Source organism: Ornithorhynchus anatinus, chromosome 12 (genome assembly GCF_004115215.2).
Source record: "Ornithorhynchus anatinus isolate Pmale09 chromosome 12, mOrnAna1.pri.v4, whole genome shotgun sequence".
In the NCBI taxonomy this organism is placed as follows: domain Eukaryota; kingdom Metazoa; phylum Chordata; class Mammalia; order Monotremata; family Ornithorhynchidae; genus Ornithorhynchus; species Ornithorhynchus anatinus.
In genome coordinates this window covers 54,858,702-54,882,906 of record NC_041739.1, presented here as the reverse complement: position 1 = coordinate 54,882,906, position 24,205 = coordinate 54,858,702, and the positions used below count along the sequence as shown (strand labels likewise).

The window sequence follows — 24,205 nt, the reverse complement described above, 5'->3', positions numbered from 1 at the left end:
GCCCTGCGAAGTGAAGTGATGGCCCAAGGTCACACAGCAGACAAGAGGCTGAATCAGGATTAGAACCCAGGTCCTAATGACTCCCAGGCCCATGCTGTATCCACTAGACCATGCTTCTTGCCACTGCAGTATACCTTACGGAGGAACAGCGAGGCCTGGTGGAAAGAACACAGGACAGGGAGCCAGGAGACCTAGGTTCTAACTCCAGCTCCCTGACTTGCCTGTTCTGTGACCTGGAACAAGTCACTTTCAGGTTCCTCACCTGTAAGATGGGGATTGGGTATCTGTTTTCCCTCCCCCCTTTGAATGTGAGTCTCATGTAGGACAGAGCAAGTGCTTAAGAACAACCTCAGTAAGCATATTGAGCGCTTACTATGTGCAGAGCACTGAGCTAAACACTTGATAGAATTCAATGCAAAAGAGTTGGTAGTATCACTTTATAAAGCTTAGGCTCCTTAAGTGTTGGGCCAGTCTGCAGGCCTCCTTCTGGCAGGAAAACCCAAGGGACGGAAAGATGGCTGGTTTGCTCTGTTGGACGTCTCTTTTGGATCCATGATGAATAAGTGAGTGTTGTGGTACTGCTCCTTATTCTCAAGGTTGGGGTCTCTGCCTGTTCACCTGCTTTCTGTCCCTGTTTTGCTCTGGGCTTGTCCAGGATCCTTCTAAAATGCTCCCACTTCCCTCCTCCCCCTGAGTCTCTGGGTGCATTCCATGTCACCACCTCTGGAGGTTTCTAGACAGAATCAGTGTGGCTTAGTGAGTAGCACATGGGCGTGGGAGTCAGAAGGGCCTGTGTTCTAATCCTGGCTCCACCACTTGTCTGCTTTGTGACCTTGGGCAAATCACTTCACTTCTCTGGGGTCTCAGTTACCTCATCTGTAAAATGGGAAATGAGACTGTGAGCCCCATGTGGGACGTGGACTGTCCTCCACATGATTTGCTTGTATCTACCTCAGCGTTTAGTACAGTGCCTGGCACACAGTAAGCACTGGGAACGTGTCTCCCAACTCTGTTATATTGTCCTCTCCCAAGCACTTTGTACAGCACTGTACACACAGTGAGTGCTCAGTAAAGACCACTAATTGATAGATTAAACTGTCCAAATAAAGAGCATCAGGAACTAAAGCCAGGACTACAGAGGTGCTCCCTTAAAAGGGAATAAATTCTCAAAAAGTTATCATATTGACATGTATAGAGTGCTGGAAAGAAGACAGACATTTCACTCTCAATCGACCTGTTCCTAACAAATTCCTAACTACATGTCACCTCTCCTCCTGCTTTAGTAGCTGTTGGGTCAGTATATTCAGGCCATTTGGCATGCAGTTCCTCATGTTCTTTGGAAGGGTTCTGTTGTTCCCAGAGTCCTGTTGAGACTGGTTGTCGAAAACGGCTCCAGGAAACATCCTCACCACTTCCTCCTCCTCCGCCTCCTGAAACACAGCATTGGCTTCGTCCTTAGGGGAGCTTTCAGCTTCGTTGAGATCCTTCTCTTTGTTTGCCTTTAACCTCTTGAATAGCTGATAAACTGTGGAAGACAAATACCCAATGTTTATTGGAGCTTCTTACTTGGTGGTGGCCGTCTATTTTCAGCTATTTGGAAGCCTCCTTGCTCACCTCCCTATCTTCTGTTTCTCCCCACTCCAGTCCATACTAAACCCTGCTGCCTGGATTATTTTTTTCTACAAAAACTCTCAGGCCATGTTTCCCTACTCCTCAAGAACCTCCAGTGGTTGCACTTCCATCTCCGCATCAAAGAGAATCTCCTATGTATTGGCTTTAAACCAATCACCTTTCCCCCTTCTACCTCACCTCGCTGCTCTCCTTCTTCAAGCCAGCCCACACACTTCGCTCTTCTAATGCCAACTTACTTACTGTACCTATATCTCGTCTATCTCATCACTGACCTCTTGCCCACATCCTGCTTCTGCCCTGGAACGCCCTCCCTCTTCATATCCGTCGGACAATTACTCTGCCCACACTCAAAGCCTTATTGAAGGCACATCTCCTCTAAGAGGCCTTCCCTAAGCCCTCATTTCCTCTTCTCCAATTCCCTTCTGCTTTGCCTTAATTTGCTCCCTTTATTCACCCCTTCCTCAGTCCCATAGCACTTATGTCCATATCCATAATCTATATTAATGCTAATCTATATTAATGCCTGTCTCCCCCTTTAGACTGCAAGCTTGTGGGCAGGGAATGTGTCTCTACCATCTCTCTGTCTCTCTCTCGCAAAGTGACCTGTTTTGACCACGCCTACATAGATTCTTGGCCTTTTTAACACACTTCATCTCTACTTTCTATTTCCCACAAGACTACGGACTCCCGGTGGTAAAACAACCATTTCAACATTCTCATTTCCACTGGCCAGAGTAGCCCGAAAGAGGCCGTTGTTGTCCTTTCCTTGAGATCCTCTCACCTACAACAACAAGAAATCCATCCAGCAGCTGGAAGAACCCGTAGATCAAAGGGAAAGTGAACATCTGGGCCAGCTGATCAGCGCTGAAAGAGAGCTGGAGCATGGTGGAACACATCTGGATGTTCTGCGCCCCGGTCTCCAGGGATATCGTCCGGCACCTGTCCGGGAGAGGTCCCCTCTTTAACCAAAATTTGGAACGGTTGCATGTCATTCCACCCAGCTGGTCTGTTAGAATCTTTACCCGTTGGTGGTTTCCCAACAGTTTGCCCTTAAGATTCCTCCTTAATTTTCTTCTCTCTTTGCCCCCCAGGCTTCTCCTTCTTCCGCTCCCTTCCTCTTCCCTCCCTTCAAGTTTTCTTGGCTGACCCTGTTGCTCCCAAGCCCTCATCTCCTGTGAATCACTGTCAGTCAATGAGTGGTATTCATTGAACACTACTCAATTCCCAAGCACTTGCTTGGGAAAGTGCAATACAACAGAGTTGATATATTTGCTCCCTGCCCACAAGGAGCCTAGAATCCAGAGAGGAGTACTTTTCTGAGGAAGCAGGGCTGGCTTCCATGCAAAAGGCAGAACATACACATGTGCAGGGAAAACACTGGAGCTTCTGACAGGCCTCTTCTCTTAGTTTAGCAAGACTGCCCTAGCATGATCAATACCTTATTGATAGCCCATCTCACCCTCTTCCGTTGAACCATCACCTAGATAAAAACGGTCAACCTAAGTTCATGTCCACTTGCAATCCCCTATAGTCCCTGACTCCAGACCATAATCACCTCTTCCTCCTCCAGACAGTAGGAATAGTATTGATTAAGCGTTTTCTCTGTGCAGAGCACTGTACTGTGCGCTGGGAAAAAAAATATGCAGGGAGAGTTTAGGTCTGGTTCCTGGCCTTATGGGGACCCGCAGTCTAAAAATAAAATGGGGAAGGGTTGTGGCAACCGTCAGAAGAGGAAAGATAAAATGATCAAAGACAACAGAAAAGTAAAGTCACTCAAGTCTGGTGGTAAAGGGGAAGTCTGGTGGTAAAGGGGATCTGAAGGGGACTGGTAAAAACTGTAGGGGTTGCATGCTGCTACCTAAATTTCACTTAATAATTATAATATTTGTTAAGCACTTACTGTGCACCAGGCACTGTACTAAGTGCTGGGGTGGATACAAGCAAATTGGGTTAGACACAGTCCCCGTCCCACATGGGGCTCACAGTCTCAATCTCCATTTTGCAGATGCGGTAACTGAGGCACAGAGAATTGAAGTCACAAGGGCACACAGCAGACAAGCGGTGGAGCCGGGATTAGAACCCATGACCTTTGGACTCCCAGACCTTTGCACATTGGGGGAAGCAGTGTGGCCTAGCGGAAAGAGCATGGGTCTGAGAGTCTGAGAACCTGGGTTCTTATACTGGTTTTTCCAACTGCTTGTTGTGTGACCTTGGACAAGTCACTTAATTCCTCTAAACCTCAGTTTCCTCAACTGTAAAATGGGGATTAAATACCTGTTCTCCCTCCTATTTAGACTGTGAGCCCCATGCGGGACAGGGACTTGTACTAGAGAAGCAGTGTGGCTCAGTGGAAAGAGCCTGGGCTTGGGAGTCAGAGTTCATGGGTTCGAATCCCAGCTCTGCCACTTGTGACTGTGGGCAAGTCACTTAACTTCTCTGTGCCTCAGTCCCTCATCTGTAAAATGGGGATCAACTGTGAGTCTCACGTGGGACAACCTGATTACCCTGTATCTACCCCAGAGCTTAGAACAGTGCTCTGCACATAGTAAGCGCTTAACAAATAACATTATTGTACCTGGACCTACCCCAATGCTTCGAACAGTGTTTGACACTTAACAGATACTATAAAAAAGGGGGAAAAAAAACCCTTGGAGCCTTCCATTTTCTTTCCCAACACTGACTCCCCCGATTGCTGATTGGGGATCATAGCCCACCCTGCTACAGCGCAGAGACAACCCACGCTACCTTTTCCAAGGCTGCTGGGCGAGAAGGGACAGAAGAAATCCAGCGACGTAGCCGATGAGCGGAAAGATGATGCTGATGATCAGCAGGGAGACGTCCAAGTTCCAAGAGCCCTTGTACACGACCGGACAAGCTACCGCTACTACCAGGAGGAGGACCCCACCGACGATGGCCCCGGCCTGAAACAAGTCAAAGGGAAATGGGGTCTGGGGTGCGGAGAGGTCCATGCAGGGGACCACACGGCCACCGTGGTACTGGCTCTTCCACTAGGCCACGCTGCTCATTTCCATCACTGCTGCATGAGAAGCAGCATGGCCTAGTGGTCAGAGCAGGGGCCTGGCAGTCAAAAGGGCCTGGCTTCTAATAACTGGCTCTGCCACTTGTCTTCTGCCGTCTGTGTGACCTTGCACAAGTCCCTTCACTTATCTGTGCCTCGGTTCCCTCATCTGTAAAGAAGGGATTCTTTTAGTTGATTCTTGATTCTATTTAGTTGCCATTGTTTTTACGAGATGTTCTTCCCCTTGACTCTATTTATTGCCATTGTTCTTGTCTGTCCGCCTCCCCCGATTAGACCGTGAGCCCGTCAAACGGCAGGGACGGCCTCTATCTGTTGCCGACTTGTTCATTCCAAGCGCTTAGTACAGTGCTCTGCACATAGTAAGCGCTCAATAAATACTATTGAATGAAAGGGATTAAGACTTTGAGCCCCACTGTGGGAGAGGGATTGCATGCGACCAGATTAGCTTGTATCTACCCCAGTGCTTAGAACAGTGCCTGGCACATAGTAAGCGCTTAAGAAATACCACACCAAATACCATCCCCGTCCCCCATTCCCCTCTGACTTGACCGGGCTGCCCGCCCCAGTGCTCTGCGGCCTCCAGACTTACCCCTTCACCACCCGCTCGGCTTTAGCGCTCTCAGTCGGCTCTCTCCCCACTACTTATCCTTGCTTTTCTGCCACCGCACTCCAGCTTGCAGGCTTCACTGCTCTCAAATCTCACCAATGCCTACTCCCCTCACACCCTGCTCGCCCCTTGGGTCCTGCCAGTGTTAGTAGTTCAGGTATTAGCCCGGCCCAGCCTCTCTACAGAGACCGTTCAGAGGGGGATCGGTGGGAGGAGACCCCGAAGGCCCACGACAGGTCTGCCTGACTGAAGTGGGGCTGGTCAGAGTCATCACATGACGTCTCCCCCTGAAGCAAGGCGACAAGGTGGGATCCTGTCAGCCACACCTGCCGTCCAGCCACATCTGAGGGCAAACCCAGCTCCCCTGGCAGGAAAACAGGGCACTCAGTCACTCTGGGCAGCTCCTCATCCTCATCCCCACCACCAGTTCAGAGCCCGGCCTCTCTGTGAGATCATTTCTCCATCATGGCTCTTAAGTACTTAAGTACTATTAAAAAGAAATGAGAGGGGGGCCAGCGATGGAGTCACTTACTCTGAGGATGATTCTCGATTGTTTCGGCCACATGTGGTTCACAAAGACCCCACAGCCCACGGGGATAATGAGGCACAGGAGCGCAATTCCTATGGAAAAGAAAAGCCCATCCGATTAGAGGCCTTGACAAACTTCCCACTGCCCCGTCTCTTCCTCAACGTTTGGCATCCCGGAGACATCGGCATTTCTGGGGAAACAAATTGGATGAAAGCTCATGATGCCCAAGGGAAGTTTTCTTTTGGCGGGGGAGCAGAAGAGACACCGCTGTGAGGTGGGGAAGTCACACAAATAGTCCAATGGGCTCCCGTCACATCAAAAAATGGAAACAGAAAGGGGCATTTTCTAACAGGTGGGATTACTAGGAGCTGCTGGTTCTCAGAATTCCTCATGGGCTGTCCAGAATGGAAATACCAAACCATGCCACCATTTCAATGACCGCTTCCCTTTCTCCCCAGCCCCGTGACCTAGTGAAAAGAACACAGAACTGGAACCCGGGAAACCTGATTTCTAAGCCCAGCCCTGCCACCTGCCTAGTGTGTGACCTTGGCCAAGTCATTTCTCTGTGCCTCGGTTTCCTTGTCTGTCAATTGGGGATTAAATCCTACTACTTCCTTCTTAGACTGTGAGTCCAATGTGGGAAAGAGACTTTACCTGATCTGATTATCTTGCGGTGCATAGCACAGCACTTAACGAATACCATAATTATTATTATTAAGTACTGATTCTCCTTCCCCTTAGACTATGAGCCCCAAGAGGGACAGATACCATGTCTGATATGATTGTGTCTGTATTAACCCTCCTCAAACCCCCTGCCCTGTTGCCTCCCTCCTCCAGAACCTCCAGTGGTTGCCCATCCACCTCTGCATCAGACAAAAACTCCTTAACCTCTTTAAAGCACTTGATCACCTTGCCCCCTCCTACCTAACCTCCCTGATTTTCTAGTACAACCCAGCCCGCACATTTCGCTCCTCTAATGCCTTACTACTCCCCGTATCTTGATCTCATCTATTTCACTGCTGACCTCTTGCATTTGTCCTGCCTCTAGCCTGGAACACCCTCCCTCTTCATAGCTGACAGGCGATCACTCTCCTCACCTCCAAAGTCTTATTAAAAGCACATCTCCTCCAAGAGGCCTTCCCCAACTAAGACCTCATTTCTTCTCCTAATCCCTTCTGTATTGCCTTTGCACTTGGATTTGTATCTTTTATTCCCCCTCCCTCAGCCCCATGACACTTATGTATGTTTATATTAATTCGTGTTAATATTTATATTAACATAAAATGAGAAGCAGCGTGGCTCACTGGAAAGAGCACGGGCTTTGGAGTCAGAGGTCATGGGTTCAAACCCCGGCTCTGCCACTTGCCAGCTGTGTGACTTTGGGCAAGTCACTTAACTTCTCGGTGCCTCAGTTCCCTCATCTGTAAAATGGGGATTAAGACTGTGAGCCCCACGTGGGACAACCTGATTTCCCTGTGTCTACCCCAGCGCTTAGAACAGTGCTCAGCACATAGTAAGCCCTTAACAAATACCAACATTATTAATTATATTTATATTAATGCCTATAACCCCCTCTATACTGTAAGCTCATTGTGGACAAGGAACATGTCTACCAACTCTGCTATATTGTACCTTCCCAAGCGCTTAATACAGTGCTCTGCATACAGCAAGCATTCAATAAATACAACTGAATGATTAACACCCCAGTGTGCCCACCTCTTAACTTCTTATAAGGGGTCTGTTACAGTTCTAGACTGTAAGCTCATTGTTGGAAAGGAATGTATCTGCCAATTCTGTTGTACTGGACTCTCTTATGCACTTATCAGAGTGATCTGCATATAGTAAAGGCTCAGTACATCAATCAGTGGTATTTATCGAGCGCTTACTGTGTGCAGAACGCTACTAATAATGATGGTATTTGTTAATAATAATTATGGTATTTGTTAAGCACTTACTATGTGCCAAGCATTGTGGTAAAGTGCTTAGTGGAAAGAGCACGGGCTTTGGAGTCAGAGGTCATGGGTTCAAATCCCAGCTCGGCCACTTGTCAGCTGTGTGACTTTGGGCAAGTCACTTAACTTCTCGGTGCCTCAGTTACCTCATCTGTAAAATGGGGATGAAGACTGTGAGCCCCACGTGGGACAACCTGATGACCCTGCGTCTACCCCAGCGCTTAGAACAGTGCTCGGCACATAGTAAGCGCTTAACAAATACCAGCATTATTATTATTATTATTACTACGTGCCAGGCACAGTGTTAAGCATTTAGGAGAGTACAATATAACAGGGTAGTTACATTCCCTAACTTACAGGGACCTTACAGCCTGGAGGATATAACATTGATTGATTGAATAGAGCTCTTGGAGGCTCCCAAGAGAGAGGAAATCCTATGGGAAATCCAACCGGTGGGAAATAATGGGGCCGGGACTACCTGCATCCCGACAAATCCAGGAAAAGTGAGGCGCGTTTCCCAATTCTGGCCTTACCGATATTTTGGTACGGGACGGTGAGGCTCGGCTCGAGGCCCCAGGATGGCGTGTAGAGGGACAGGCAGAGGGGCAGCAGGCCCAGGGCTGCGACTGTGGAGCAGGTGGTCAGGCTGATGCTGTGGAAGAAGCAGAAATTCATTGATTCAGTCGTATTTATTGAGCGCTAACTGTTGGCGGAGCACTGTACTAAGTACTTGGAAAGTACAATTCAGCAATAAAGAGAGACAATCCCTGCCCACGATGGACTTACAGTCTAGCGGGGGGAGACGGACATCAAAACAAGTAAACGGGCATCAATAAAAATAGAATTATAGATATATAAACACACAAGTGATGTGGGCCGGGGATGGGGTGGGGGAGCAAAAGGAGAGAGTCGAGGTGATGCGGAAGGGAGGGGAAGTTGAGGAAAAGGGGTCTTAGTCTGGGAAGGCCTCCTGGAGGAGGTGAGCATTAAGTAGGGCTTTGAAGGGGGGAAGAGTCATTGTTGGCAGATTTGAAGAGGGAAGGTCTCTCAGGCCAGAGGAAGGAGAAGCAGCGTGGGTCAGTAGAAAGAGCCCGGGCTTGGGAGTCAGAGGTCATGGGTTCTAATCCTGGCTCTGCCACTTTGGGCAAGTCACTTAACTTCTCTGTGCCTCAGTTTCCTCATCTGTAAAATGGGGATGAAGTCTGTAAGCCCCACGTGGGACAACCTGATCACCTTGTATCCCCCCCAGCGCTTAGAACAGTGCTCTGCACATAGTGAGCACTTAACAAATACCAACATCATTATTATTATTATTAAGTCGCTTCACTTCTCTGGGACTCAGTTCCCTTATCTGTCAAATGGGTATGAAGCCTGTGAACCCCACGGGGGACATCCTGATGACCTTGTATCTCCCCCAGCGCTTAGAGCAGTGCTCTGCACATAGTGAGCACTTAACAAATGCCATTATTATTATTAAGTCGCTTCACTTCTCTGGGACTCAGTTCCCTTATCTGTCAAATGGGTATGAAGCCTGTGAACCCCACGGGGGACATCCTGATGACCCTGTATCTCCCCCAGCGCTTAGAGCAGTGCTCTGCACATAGTGAGCGCTTAACAAATACCAACATTATTATTATTATTAAATCGCTTCACTTCTCTGGGCCTCAGTTCCCTCATCTGTAAAACGGGGATGAAGACCGAGAGTCCCACGGGGGACAACCTGATGACCCTGTATCTCCCCAGCGCTTAGAACAGTGCTCTGCACGTAGTGAGCGCTTAACAAATACCAACATTATTATTATTGTCATCATCATTATTATTATTGTAAGAAGGGGCAAGGTGGCGGAGGCCTGAGGCGCGAGGCCTGAGGCGCGCGGTTGCTAGGCACGCGGTTGCTAGGCACGCGGTTGCCAGGCGCGAGGCGCGCGGTTGCTAGGCACGCGGTTGCCTGGCGCGAGGCGCGAGGCGCGCGGTTGCCAGGCGCGAGGCGCGCAGTTGCCAGGCACGTGGCGCGAGGGCGCGGGAGCGCGGCTTGGGCGCTGCTGCCCCCTGGTGGCGCCCCGTGTCCCTGCCGCCCGCGCTGCCTCCGCCGGGACGTGGGCCCCGCCCTTCCCCCGCGCATGCGCCCTGGGGCGGCGCCAGCCACGTGGTGGAAGGACTGGCCTGGCCAGGGCAGAGCTAGGGGACGGGGTCTTCCCAAGCCCCAGAGGAAGACACACCCCGAGGGGGACGATGGAGGGACGATGGAGGGAGCGGGGGCTGCCCCAGGTAGGTGGGGGAGCCCAGGTGGCCCAGTCTAGAAGGGACCCCCCCTCCTAATTATAATAATAATAATAATGATGCTGCTACTTATTAAGCCCTTACTATGTGCCATGCACTGTTCCAAACGCTGGAGTAGATACAAGGTCATCAGGGTGTCCCACGTGGGGCTCCCAGGCTTCATCCCCATTTGACAGATGAGGGGACTGAGGCCCGGAGAAGTGAAACGACTTAATAATAGTAAAAATGTTGGTATTTGTTAAGCGCTTACTGTGTGCCAAGCTCTGCTCTAAGTGTTGGGGGAGATACAAGGTCATCAGGGTGTCCCACGTGGCACGCCCAGGCTTCATCCCCATTTGACAGATGAGGGGACTGAGGCCCGGAGAAGTGAAGCGACTTAATAATATTGTTGGTATTTGTTAAGCACTTACTGCTTGCCAAGCACTGCTCTAAGTGCTGGGGGAGATACAAGGTCATCAGGGTGTCCCACATGGGGCTCCCAGGCTTCATCCCCGTTTGACAGATGAGGGGACTGAGTCCCGGAGAAGTGAAGCCACTTAATAATAATACTGTTGGTATTTGTTAAGCACTTACTGCTTGCCAAGCACTGCTCTAAGTGCTGGGGGAGATACAAGGTCATCAGGGTGTCCCACGTGGCGCTCCCAGGCTTCATCCCCATTTGACAGATGAGGGGACTGAGTCCCAAAGAAGTAAAGCGACTTAATAATAATAATAATAATAATGTTGGTATTTGTTAAGCGCTTACTGTGTGCCAAGCACTGCTGTAAGTGCTGGGGGAGATACAAGGTCATCAGGGTGTCCCCTGTGGGGCTCCCTGGCTTCATCCCCATTTGACAGATGAGGGGACTGAGTCCCAGAGAAGTGAAGCGACTTAATAATAATAATGTTGGTATTTGTTAAGCACTTACTGCTTGCCAAGCACCGTTCTAAGCGCTGGGGGAGATACCAGGTCATCAGGTTGTCCCACGTGGCGCTCCCAGGCTTCATCCCCATTTGACAGACGAGGGAACTGAGGCCCAGAGAAGTGAAACGACTTGCCCAAAGTCACACAGCTGGCAAGCAGCGGAGCCAGGATTAATAATAATGATAATAATAATAATAATTTTGGTATTTGTTAAGCACTTACTGTGTTCCAAGCACTGTTCTAAGCGCTGGGGTAGATACAAGGTGATCAGGTTGTCCCGTGTGGCGCTCCCAGTCTTCATCCCCATTTGACAGATTTGGGAACTAAGGCCCAGAGAAGTGAAGCGACTTGCCCAAAGTCACACAGCTGACAAGCGGTGGAGCCAGGATTAGAACCCATAACCTCTGACTCCCAAGCCCGGGCTCTTTCCACTAAGCCACACTGCTTCTCCATGATGGGCAGCGTGGCTTAGTGGAAAAAGCCCGGGCTTGGGAGTCGGAGTTCTGGCTGTGCCTCTTGTCTGCTATGTGACCTTGGGCAAGTCATTTCACTTCTCTGTGCCTCAGTTACCTCATCTGTAAAATGGGGATTAAGACCAAGAGCCCCACGTGGGACAACCTGATTACCCTCTATCTACCCCAGTGCTTAGAACAGTACTTGGCACATAGTAAACACTTAACAAATACCATCATCATCATTAGTATTATCATTATTAAGTGCTCAATAAAAACCACTGTTGAGGACCTGGATTCTAAGCACTTGTGTATATTTGTATATATTATTTATTACTGTATTTTATTAATGATGTGTATATATCCAAGATTCTATTTATCTATTTTGATGGTATTGATGCCTGACTACTTGTTTTGTTCTGCTGTCCATCTCCCCCTTTTAGACTGTGAGCCCGTTGTTGGGCAGGGATTGTCTCTATCTGTTCATTAATTTATTCAATAGTATTTATTCATTCATTTGTTCATTCGATAGTATTTATTGAGCGCTTACTATGTGCAGAGCACTGGACTAAGCGCTTGGAATGGACAAATCGGTAACAGATAGAGACAGTCCCTGCCCTTTGACGGGCTTACAGTCTAATCGGGGGAGACAGACAAGAACAATGGCATTAAATAGAATCAATATTTATTGAGTGCTCACTATGTGCAGAGCACTGTACTAAGCGCTTGGAATGTACAATTCGGCACCAGAGAGAGACGATCCCTCCCTAATAACGGGCTCAGAGTCTAAACGGGGGAGACAAACAGCAAAGCAGAACAGAACAAAACAAAACAAGTAGTCTGGCACAGACATCGTCAAGATAAATAGAATCTCCAAGTGCTTAATCGAGTGCTCTGCACATAGTAAGCGCTCAAAAAACATGATTGAATGAATGAATGAATAATCCTGGCATTGCCACCTGCCTCTACTGTGGGACCCTGGGCATGTCACCTAACTTTTCTGTACCTCAATTTCCTCATCTTTCCAAGGGGATTCGGTACTTGTTCTTCCTGAGCCTCATCAGCCCGTGAGCCTCGGGTCTGACCTGCTTGTCTGTCTCCCCAGCGCTTAGCCCAGAATAATAGCTAAAAAAACCCCCTCCTATTCTCCATAATAACTACTCTTTAATTTAGTAATAATAAACCACGGGCTCCTGTGGTCACTGGGTTTTGGAAATGTCAGTGGAGGGTGGCCAACTGCCAGGCTGTTCGACGCAAGTGGGATTTCTGTTCTGTGGCTTCATTTATGCAAGGCTCTGCCGGAGGAAGCGAAACCAGCCCCTTATCCCGTGGGAAATAATGGGCCAGATATTTAGCAACTCCGAGCAAACAAGTTGATCCCGCACCTCCCTTAAGGCCGGGTTGCTATTTTCATCTTGTCTAAGCAGCACATCTTTTCAGGTCACACATCCCTCCGTCACATCCTCTCAGCGAGTGGAGAGCTTTGCTCACAGCTGTTTTGTTCCTAACTTATCTGGGGAGGGTGAGCAACTCTCCACTCTAATAATCATAATTGTGGTATTTGTTAAGCAATTACTGTCTGCTAGATACTGTACTAAGCACTGGGGTGGATTCAAGCAATTTGCGTTGGACACAGTCCCTGTTCCACGTGTCTCAATCCCCATTTTACAGATGAGGGAACTGAGGCCCAGAGAAGTGAAGTGACTTCCCAAGGTCACCCAGCATTCATTCATTCATTCATTCAGGAGTATTTATTGAGCGCCTACTGTGTGCAGAACACTGTACTGATCGCTTGGAAAGGGCAATTCGGCAACGATCCCTACCCAAAAATGGACGCACAGTCTAAAAGGGGGAGAGAGACAACAAACAAAACAAGAAGACAGGCATCAATAGCATCGAAATAGATATATAGAATTATAGATATAGACACATCATTAATCAAATAAATAGAATAATAAAAATGTACAAATATAGACGAGTGCTGTGGGGCAGGGAGGGAGGAAGAGCAGAGGGAGGGAGTAGGGGCAGTGGGGAGGGGAGGTGGAGCAGAGGTAAAGGGGGGCTCAGTCTGGGAAGGCCTCCTGGAGGAGGTGAGACTTTAACAAATATCACAATTATTATTATTAGACGGTGGGTGGTGAGCCGCCGAAAAGTGACGGAACCAGGATTAGAACCCATGACCTTCTGACTCCCAGGCCTGTGCTCTCAACCTGTGGGGGTATGAACAGGGTTGAGAAGCAGTGTGGCCTAGTGGAAATAGCACAGGACTGGAGGCAGAGGACCTGGATTCTACACGCAGCTCCACCGCTTGTCTGCTGTGTGATCTTGGGCTTAATAATAATAATAATGTTGGTATTTGTTAAGCGCTTACTATGTGCAGAACACCGTTCTAAGCGCTGGGATAGATATAGGGTAATCAGGTTGTCCCACGTGAGGCTCACAGTTAATCCCCATTTTACAGATGAGGTAACTGAGGCACAGAGAAGTGAAGTGACTTGCCCATAGTCACCCAGCTGACAAGTGGCAGAGCCGGGAGTCGAACCCATGACGTCTGACTCCGAATCCCAGGCTCTTTCCCCTGAGCCACGCTGCTTCCCGTCAGTGCCTCACTTCTCTCCTCTGTAAAATGGGGATAAAATGCAAGCTCTTCCTCTTAGACTGTGACCCCCAAGTGGGGCAAGGACTGTGTCTGATCCTCTTATTGTATCAACGTCAGCGCTTATCACAATTATTACTATTAGACAGTGGGTGATGAGCGGGGGAAAGCCGACCCTCCACCAGGTCAGAGAAAACCAAGCTGAGCGATAGCCTGACACAGCCTGGCACGGGAGCAGGCCGGCTGCGCTGCCAAGAGCGGGGAATTTGGGGAGGGAATTTATGGGGATAATTTACCGTTTTGGCCAAGAGGCTAGTTGAAGACATTGGGCTAGGCCCTCGTTGCCGTAGCTGGGCTGTTTGGGGAGTGAGAGCCTTTCTGGAGGTAAGCACTCTTGGTCCCACCTGCTAGCTCTCCCTAGGCCCTGAAATCACCTCACCCACCCAGCGGTCTTTGAAGTTCAGTCTTTGCCCCTCCTATGCCCCGCCGTGTACAGGTCGGCTGGCTGGAATGGGGTTGGGGCGAGTGCCAGACCCACCTCTTAATGTCCCACTATAAATAAATTGTGGTATTTGTTAAGCGCTTACTATGTGCAAAGCACTGTTCTAAGCGCTGGGGGATACAACGTGATCAGGTCCCACGTGGGGCTCACAGTTTTAATCCCCATTTGACAGATGAGGGAACTGAGCACAGAGAAGTTAAGCGACTTGCCCAAGGTCACACAGCTGACTAGCGGCGGAGCCGGGATTAGAACCCGTGACCTCCGACTCCCAAGCCTGCACTCTTTCCACTTAGCCACGTTGCTTCTTTGGCTACCCCAGTGCCAGGCCTGTCAGGGGTGATGGGACCTCTATCTGCCCAAGCTTCCAGTTCACGGTCGTATGGGATGGGCTCCAGCATCACTCACCTCGAGTTTCCAACACCTGACAGCTTCCGGACTGGACTGACCAGCCTGAAAATTTGGTTTTTCTGCCCCTTTATTGCTCGTTATGGCCAGGGAACATGCCTGCTAATTCTGTGGCATTGTACTCTTCCAAGTGCTTAGTACAGTCCTCTGCACTTAAAAAGCACTCAGTAAGGAATAATAATTGATTGATTGATTCGATACCTGCCTGTCCTTCCCAAGCCCCAACCCACTTGATCACCCCCGGCCCCGAACCCCCTTAAGTGAACGGTAAGCGCCTTTGCCGCCCGCGGTTCCGCGGAGCTGTTCATCAGAAAGTTAATCCTCAGTGCGATCTGCACTACTTGGTCGTTCCCCTCTTATGTGTTGGAAACTTCCAGAGGGAGCGCAGATCTCACGTCTCTAGCCGAGATGGCAGCTGAGAGGGCAGAGAATGCTACGCCCGGGGTAGGTTTCGGGACGAGGCGAGGCGCCACTACTTCACACACGCCCACGAGTTGGCATTATGGCAACCGATGACTCTGTCACCCCAAAAAAAAAAAAAAATTAACCCCTGATCTAGTTATTGGAGAAATCTTTTCTGAGCCCGACTGACTCTTTCCCCAGAAACTCTTTCTGCAGGTCCTGAATGTCTAGAGCCACTTGCCAATTGCTATCCCAAGCAGAGAAGTTAGAAACAGCATGACTTGGTGAAAAGGGCCTGGGAGTCAAGAGACCTGGGTTCTAATTCCAGAGAAGCAGCATGGCTCAGTGGAAAGAGCGTGGGCTTGGGAGTCAGAGGTCATGGGTTCAAATCCCCGCTCTGCCACTTGTCAGCTGTGTGACTGTGGGCATGTCACTTAACTTCCCTGGGCCTCAGTTCCCTCATCTTAAAATGGGGATGAAGACTGTGAGCCTCACGTGGGACAACCTGATTACCCTGTATCTACCCCAACGCTTAGAACAGTGATCTGCACATAGTAAGCACTTAACAAATACCAACATTATTAATTCCAGCCCCGCCCCTTGAATGCTGTGTGATCTTGGGCCAGTCACTTAACTTCCCTGCACCTCAATTTACTTGACTGTATAAATGGGATAAGATACCCGTTTGTTTTATGGAATGTGCCAGGCACTGTGCCAAGCCCTGGGATAGATACAAGATAATTGGGTTGGATACAGTCCCTGTCCCACATGGGGCCCACAGTATTAATCCCCATTTTACAGATGAGGTAACTGAGGCATAGAGAAATTAGGTGATTTGCCCAAGATCATACAGCAGACAAGTGGCGGTGCTGCTGTGATTAGAAGAACCCAGGTCCTCTGACTCCAAGGCTCTTGCTCTCTCCAATGGGCCACGCTGCCTCCCAAGCATTCTCCCTCCCCCTTGGACGTTGAGCCCCATGTAGGACGGGGGCTGTGTCCGCTCTGCTTATATAGTATCCACCCCAATGCTCAGCACAGTACTTGGCACAAAGTAAGCGCCTCAGTTATCATCGTTATTGCGAAAGTGAAGCGGAAAGCCGTGGACCCAGAGGGGTGGGTGCGGGACGAGCCCTACCTGAGGTCCATGTCCCCGTCCACCCAGTAGGTGAAGATGTTAGAGATGGTGCCCCCGGGACAGCAGCCCATGATGAGGACGGCAATGGCGTGCGCTGGTTTCAGAGAAAAGCCGGTGACCAGGAGGTACGCGGTCAGGGGCATCAGCCCGAACTGACAGAGCAGCCCCACGGCGATGCCCCAGGGCCTCCGGATGTGCCCCCAGAGTTTCCGCCCGTCCACGGTGCAGCCCAGGGCGAACATCACCAGCGCCATCATCGCCGTCAGGGCCCCCGTGAAAGCGAGCTCCAGGCCTCCCCCGAGGACCAGCGCCGGCCCCGCCTCGGTCCGGTTCAGAGGGGGCCCCGGGCCGCCGGAGCCTTTGGCCATCCTCGCCTCCCTCGCATGAGCTCTTCCCTCCGGGGCGGACGTCAGAGTGAGCGGCTTCGCCCGACGGTTGGACAGGTCGAGCCTGAAAGGTTTAGGAATGTTCACATGAATAACTCATCTGGGCCAGGCGGAGGAGAGTGGAATTCCGGTTCCCGCTGGCTCCCTGGGGCCTCGCCCTCGCCGGAGCGGTTCGGCTCGGCGGCTCCATGGTGGGTGACTGACAACTGGCAATCGGCAGCTAGTGGGCTGGGGCCCCGGGACTCAGTCAGTCAGTCAATCGTATTTACTGGGCGCTTACTCTGTGCAGAGCACTGTACTAAGCGCTTGGGAGAGTACAGTGTAACAATAAACAGACCCATTCTCTGCCCACAATCAGCTCCCAGACTAGAGGGAGAGACAAACATTAATATGGTAAGCAGCATGGCACAGTGGATAGAGCGTGGGTCTGGGAGTCAGGAGGTCATGGGTTCTCATCCCGGGTCTGCCACTTGTCTGCTGTGTGGCCTTGGAGAAATCACTTCACTTCTCTGGGCCTCAGTTACCTCATCTGTAAAATGGGGATTGAGACTGTGAGCCCCACGTGAGAAAGGGATTGTGTCCATCCCAAATTGCTTGTATCCACCCCCAGCTCTTAGTACAGTGGCCGGCACGTGGTAGGTGCTTAACAAATACCAGAATTTATTATTATTATGTAAATAAATAAATTACAGATGTGTACATAAATGCTGTGGGTCTGGGAGGAGGAGATGAATAAAAGGAGCAAGTAAGGGGAGGGTCTCCGTTCCTGTTTATGTCCTGCCCCCGAGAACTGCTGAGTTCTGGGGAGTGGAGTCTTTGTCCCCCAGTAAGGAGCCAGGTGCCTGGGAAAGCCAGCTAGACTCCGGGCAGTCATTCCCGGAATGCCAAAGGGCTTCCCAAGTAGCCGGCTGGAACGTTTCCTCAGAAACGCCACTACACCTCACCACCCAGCTGGGGCCAGCAAAGATGAAGACCCAGGGGTGGGTTGATGGGTCAGCCGATAGGAGCTCCAGGGATTCAGAGACTCAATCATTAAATCAATGGTAGTTTATTGAGCACTTACTGTGTGCGGAGCAGTGGAGCACCAGACGCGCCGAGAAGTCCTCTTTGATTGGTCTACTGGGCTTCCGCTTTCTGTCGACTCTATTGTCTTCTGCGGGTGTTATCGAATAGTCCGGAGCCTGAAACATGAAACATGTGGAAACCTATTCTGCATCCCAAAAATATTACAAGAGGAACATGTCTCTCCTTGGGAGAATGGATCCTGTCCGGGAGAGACCCTTCCCTGAACTCCCAGGAAGGCACGAGGGTTCTCCTGTGGATACTTTAACATCTGAGACCTCAAAACTGGACCATATCTTGGGGTTGGAGGGTTGGGGGCGGGGGGAACTGCCACCCTCTGCTATCAGGACCTCCTCCGGGCTCTCACAGAAGAGAAAAACGGGTCTCTGGAACGAAACTCCGCAGAGATGACGACTGTGGGAGTAGGGGGCGGCTCAGGTGGAGGGCGGCAACACCCTTTCTCGTTGGCAGGCTGCCATCTTGGGTTCGTCGGATAGAGGTTTCTCCATACACCCGCCTGCCCCGGGAGAGAGAGAGAGAGAGCTCTCCTACCTTTAAAGGACTGTTATGGTGTAAGGTATTTTTAAGGGTTTGTAAATCTTGTGTATATTTTCAGGGTACAGTCCGATCCCGAACATTAGTGGGAATGAAGAGCTGTGGCCAAGCCGTGGGTCCTGAAGGCCACGAAGTGGAAGTTGTATTGCTTCTGGGAGGAAGGAGCCTTGTACACCCGTGCACCCTGCCTCCGGAGAAGAAAGCAGCAAGACAGTGCCCTGTGTCCACAGCGGTAAGCACAGTACAAGGAAGCGGGGTGGGCCCTGGCCTTACTGAGGAGACGCCATCTCTGCAGAGGGAGTGGATAACCTTCTTCCCCCCAGCCCCCAGCCGAGGCTGCGTGGCAAAATGATATCATGTGGAAATCTGCCTGAATCTAGAGCCTTCATTTTTGCTCCAGAGCCACTGGTCCTCCCCTCCAGGTTGCCATCCCCACAGATGCTGCTTCCATCAGAGGGAGGTGGGGCGCTGGCCTCTCGGATTGTGTGCCTTGAGGCGGCTGCCTCTCTCGCTGCCTCATATTGGTTCTGGCCCATCCTCAGCCCACCCTGTCTCGGTGAGGGGCCCCTGTGAGACTCACCCAGCCCAAAGTGGGGACGCATTGGGAACATGCCAGGATTTGAAGAGAGCATCATGGGGAGGGGCACTGAGGGGGCTGAGCTGGGCTGAGGGGAAGGTGACCCCTGAAACGCCAGTTGGGTTAAGAGGAAGGCGGAGCCCGAGGCCCACTGATGGTCGACCTGGCCGGACCAGGTGCGGTGCCCAGGCTCGTCCGCTGGGTTTCACATCAGGGGTGGCCTTGCCACCGCAGCCGCCAGCTCTGCCCCTCTGGCCCATTAGCTGAAACAGAATCTGGGATGATCCCAACCACCGGTTCCAAGCTGCGGCTTCTAGAGGAAGGGAGGGGTAATAGGTCCTAAGTGAGAACTAGTAACCACGTGCGGTGGTGGTGTCGGTCCCTGAGTAGTGAGAGGCCGAGCTGAAGATTTCATCTGGTCCGATTTCCACTCCCCCCAAATATCCTCCCACCTCAATCCCACACTAGGCCCTCATCGATACTTTCTGAGTGGGTCACAACAAACTCAGTGTGCCTTCAATCTGTCAGTAGGCTTTTTCTGAGCATCAGTGAGTTCCGAGTACCGAAGGCAGTGCTTGGGAAAGCCCGGTAAGACTTAAAAGATACAACCTTGGGGAGTTTACAGTCTCCCAGCCCTTCCTCATCTCCTGTAACACCACTGTGGAGTTTAAAGACTTTCAGCAGCTATGAAGAAACAGCCATGAGATTCAAAGCCGGCAGCCTGCCAACCCCAGGGTTCCCTCCATCAACTAGTGGAGAGCCACAAAAGACACCGTGCATCTCTCGTACCCAGTCCCATACTGTGGTCTAACAGAAAAATTACTTCACCGAGAGTTGGCTCTCCGACTAGAATTAAATCATCCCTCAACTGTCTGCATTGTCAGATGCCATTTGTTGATGTTCCTTGGATATATAAGTAGGAAAAATCACATGATCTACGATTAAGCCCCAGATGATTAGCAAGATTTAAAGAGCCACTAGCTTCACCTCTGTGGCCAGGGTCCTTAAAGCCCTCTCTGAGGGTCAGGGTTTTTATCCCTACTACTGCAATGAGTACGGAAACATGGATTGAGAAGCAGTGTTGCCTGGTGGGTAGAGCTTTGGCCTGGGTACTGATTCTGGCTCCACCACTTGTCTGATGGGTGATCTTGGGCAAGTCACTTCACTTCTCTGCGCCTCAGTTATCTCATCTGTACAGTGGGGCTTAAGACCGGGAGCCCTATGTGGGACATGGACTGTGCCCCACTTGATGAGCTTGTATCTACCCCAGTGATTAGTACAATGCCTGGAACATAATAAGTGCTTAACAAATACATCATGGCCTAGTGGAAAGAGCACGGGTCTGGGAATCAGTGGATGTGGGTTCTTATCCTGGCTATGCCACGTGTCTGCTGAGTAACTTTGGGCAAGTCACTTAACTTCTCTGTTCCTCAGTTATCTATCTGTAAAATGGGGATTAAGACTGTGAGCTCCATCTGGGACAGGGACTGTGTCTGACCTGATTATCTTGTATCTACCCCAGCGCTTAGAACAGTGCTTGGCACATAGTAAGCGCTTAACAAATATCCCAATTATTATATTATTATTTTTAAAATGCATGAGGTGGAATGCATGAGGGTTCCCAGGAATGAGGTTGGTGCGTTTGAGACTTGTGTTCATTCTGTCAGCTCAGGAGTCGATGGAGAACTCAAGTTTCTGCTTCCAACTCCAGCAGGCTGAGTCAATCAACTGGTGGTGTTTTAGAGTACCTCTAGAGTGCTTGGCACTGAACTAAGTGTTTTCGAAGGTCCAGCACACATTCCCAACTTTCAAGCTGCTGGCAAACTTGCGGGGAAGAATGAAATGCAGAGAGTAAATCTAGGCTGTAAGCTCCTTACGAGCAGGAGCCTGTCTGTCAGCTCTGTTGAATTGTACTCTCCAAAGCGCCTAGTACAGTGCTCGGCACACAGTAAGCACTTAATAAATGCCATTGATGGAGAGTGAAAGTAGAAGGAAGAACAAGGATAAAACAGAAAGCAGGACCAACACATCAGGATGAAACATCTAAATGTACAGATAATATGCAAATAAATTAAATATATGTATGTATAAGCACAAAGGGTAGAAATAAAATACACATACTCTAAATATGAATGCCTTTCGACGGTAAACTCATTGTGGGCAGGAAACGTCTCACCAACTCTGTTATATCGTACTCTCCCAAGCGCTCAGTAAATGCCACTGATGGATCAGTTGATCGATGCCATTTTCCAAGGTCCTTTACTGGGAACCGAGGGAAAGCTTTGGAACTGGGAGAATGTACCTGTGGACGCATCCGCTCAATGGTTCTGTGGAGAACCAGGAGGACCGATGCTGGCTTGGACCCCGCCCGAAATAGGGCAGCCACCAATGGCCCTCGTGAACACCAGACAGTGAGACGCAAGGACATTACACCAGACACTCAGCAGAACATAATGACATCATGGGAAACATTTTATGGAAATCAGCAGGCACCTAGATCATGTGCTTTCCCATAACCCGCTTTGAAGCATTCACGTTGTCTTCCCTGGTCCCTGTGAACGCAGCTACCACATTTGAGCCGTGGAACTGGCAACAAGGAATCCCAGAGAGGGGGGAAACATAAAAATACTATTATTTAAATACTAGTATTTATACTGGACTCTGTTCTAAAATTAGCCAGATGGCTGTCTCATCCGCAGCAGCGACCATGCTTGCTGTTTGCACAGGCCAGCAGGAGTGTTTTGAAGGAAAGGCCTTTGGTCCCAAATCCACGAGAGGTTAAAATCACCTATAGCATCAGCAGTCAGTCAATCGTATTTATTGAGCGTTTACTGTGCGCAGAGTACTGTATTAAGCTCTTGGGAGAGTACAATAAAGCATAAGCAGACATATTTCCTGCCCACAATGAGCTTACCGTCTAGAATGACTAGCAGTGTTCCATCCTCACAAGACTCGTGTTCTCAGAGCCTTGAAGATCTAGTCTTACCTCAGATCCCACCCCCTGGAGCCCTGACAACAGGGAACATTTTAGACTTTTCTGTTCCACAGCTTGTTCTCCCACTCTTCTGTCACTCTGGAGAATCTCCCAAGACGGCCAGGCCTCGGGGCAGTGGAGTGAGAGGGGTCCGGTCAGGCACCAGAACCTTCTGGAAGCCGCTGCCATTCGGCTGGACTCCTGAACCAATCAAGAGGCAGGCATGAATACCAATTCTTAGCCCAAACTTGTTGAATTGCATTGAAAAAAGTCTAGTCCCAGATCTCCTTCTCACTAGGTGCCTAACCAGGCAGATTTCATTAGGGCCATTAGAAAAACAAAATTTTCCAGTCTTATATTGGGTTTGCCCAAGACCAGGTCATATTTCCTGGTTCCTTCTGTCTACACCTCCCACACACTTTTTCCTCATTCACCACTGCAGGTCGCTACCCGTCCTGGTTTAGCCCAGGCTAAGGTGAGAATCGCCAAGGTTATTCTAACCCAAGAACATCCTTTCCACCAAATCTGGGCCCCACATCACTTCAGCAGTTTCAGTATTGTGTCAGACCAGTGGTTCTCCCAGCCCACAGTTCTGTCTCTCTTTGGGGGCCTGGGATATGTGGACGAGCTGTGATGGGTGCCTTCCTCATCCTCAATCTTAGGGCCAGACCATCTACCCTCCCCAACTTTCCCCCTTCTCCATCCCTACCTTTCTCTCTAGTTACCCACCGGAGACCTCCTGTCCATGAATTTATCTAAAGCTTTCTTGAAGCCGTTGGTAATTTTCTACTGTGAGTAGAAATTCCAAATACCATCTCCCCCGCTTTGTGAAGAGGTGTCTCCTTTTGTTTGTTCTGAACCTGCCACCCCCCGATCCCAGAGGACCCCCTCATTCTGGGTTGGGGATTTCATAGGGGGCCTTCACTTCCCCAGTTCATTTCTAATTTCAACCCTTCATATCCCCCAACCCCATGTTGGCATTCTTGTACCACCTTAACATGTCTCACTAACCCCCTATAGCACTCATCTACGTATCTCAGTTATTCTATTAGTTCTTACCTGTAATTTATTTGAGAGTCTGTCTCTCCTGCTAGATTGCAAGATCCTTGAGTGCAGGGGTCATGCTTATTAATTCTGATGAACTCTGCCGGGTGCTTAGTACAGTCCTGTGTCCAGATTAGATGGCCAAGAAGGACGATCGATTGAATGATTTCTAAACTTCAGCCGTGTCCCCCTCAGCCCGCATCTTTTTAGGCTGAGGAGTTGAGACACTAGGGCAAGTCACTCCAGAAAACTTCCCGGGCTCCAGTTCCATCCCCTCTGCCAGGACCCAAAATGGAAGTCCAAAATGGTCATCTCCTGTAACACTCCGTGGAGTTTAAATGCTTCCAGCAGCTGTGAAGAAACAGCCGTGAGATTCAAAACCTGAAGCCTGTCAGCCCCAGGGGTTCCTCCGTCGGCTAGTGGAGAGCCACAGAAGACACCCTGAATCTCTCGTACCCAGTCTCACATTATGGTCTAACAGAAAAATAACCTCACCGAGAGTTGGCTCTCGGACTAGAATTAAATCATCTCTCAACTATCTGAATTGTCGAATGCCATTTGTTGATGTTCCTTGGCTGTATAAATAGGATGAGTAACTTTCCCAAGGGTTCTGCCAAGTGTCTGAAACCCAGTCAGCCACCTTGGCCCTAGGCCTAGAAGACTCAGGAGAGTCATGAGCACATGAGGTTTGATCAGCCATGATTTGCAGAGACGGGCTGACTTAGCCCCTTCAACCCTCGCAAATACCAACCTGAGTTTCCAAAGTGCCCCCAAGTCAAAGACAAACCCACACATCTTCCCACCACCAAGGATGCACATCGCAAAAGACATGTAAGGACTTTTTGCAGAAGGGGTACGGCCAAAGTGATCTCAGCTGAGTGCTGATACTGTGCCATAGTACCACTGCCCAGCAGGCGGTTGCCAGGCCATCTGACTTGGTAGTAGCCGCAGTACTCCCTGTCCACCTTGTGGTTTACTCTAGGTGGTTTTTTTTTTTAAATGGTATTTGTTAAGCACTTAGTATGTGTCAAGCACTGTTCTGAACGCTGAGGTAGGTACAAGTTAATCCAGTTGGATGAAATCCCTGTCCCACATGGGGCTCACAGTCTAAATTGGAAGGAGGAGGATTTAATACTCATTTTACAGATGAGGTAACTGAGCCACAGAGGAG

At 49.9% G+C, this 24,205-nt stretch overlaps 1 protein-coding gene across 1 annotated transcript; it reads right to left on the bottom strand.

Moving 5' to 3' along the window:
* Positions 1-1,141: 1,141 nt before the first annotated feature.
* SLC10A6 (solute carrier family 10 member 6) lies at positions 1,142-23,486 on the bottom strand. Its single transcript, XM_029076394.2, has 8 exons — positions 23,050-23,486; positions 17,886-18,003; positions 16,437-16,886; positions 8,294-8,412; positions 5,812-5,900; positions 4,378-4,553; positions 2,414-2,571; positions 1,142-1,525 (listed from the first exon to the last, which is right to left on the bottom strand). Exons 3-8 carry the CDS (start codon positions 16,802-16,804, stop codon positions 1,263-1,265), a joined length of 1,173 nt encoding a protein of 390 aa, XP_028932227.1. The 5' UTR covers positions 16,805-16,886; positions 17,886-18,003; positions 23,050-23,486; the 3' UTR covers positions 1,142-1,262.
* Between the last annotated feature and the right edge of the window lie 719 nt (positions 23,487-24,205).

Bases quoted from the DNA above. Each gene is read 5' to 3' on its own strand.
- SLC10A6 (XM_029076394.2), bottom strand. From the start codon at position 16,804: ATGGCCAAAGGCTCCGGCGGCCCGGGGCCCCCTCTGAACCGGACCGAG. The intron at 4,554-5,811 runs GTAAGTGACTCC...GACTTGTTTCAG, and splicing joins AATCGAGAATCATCCTCAGA to GCCGGGGCCATCGTCGGTGG. The intron at 2,572-4,377 runs GTAGCGTGGGTT...TCTCCCGGACAG, and splicing joins GCCCAGCAGCCTTGGAAAAG to GTGCCGGACGATATCCCTGG.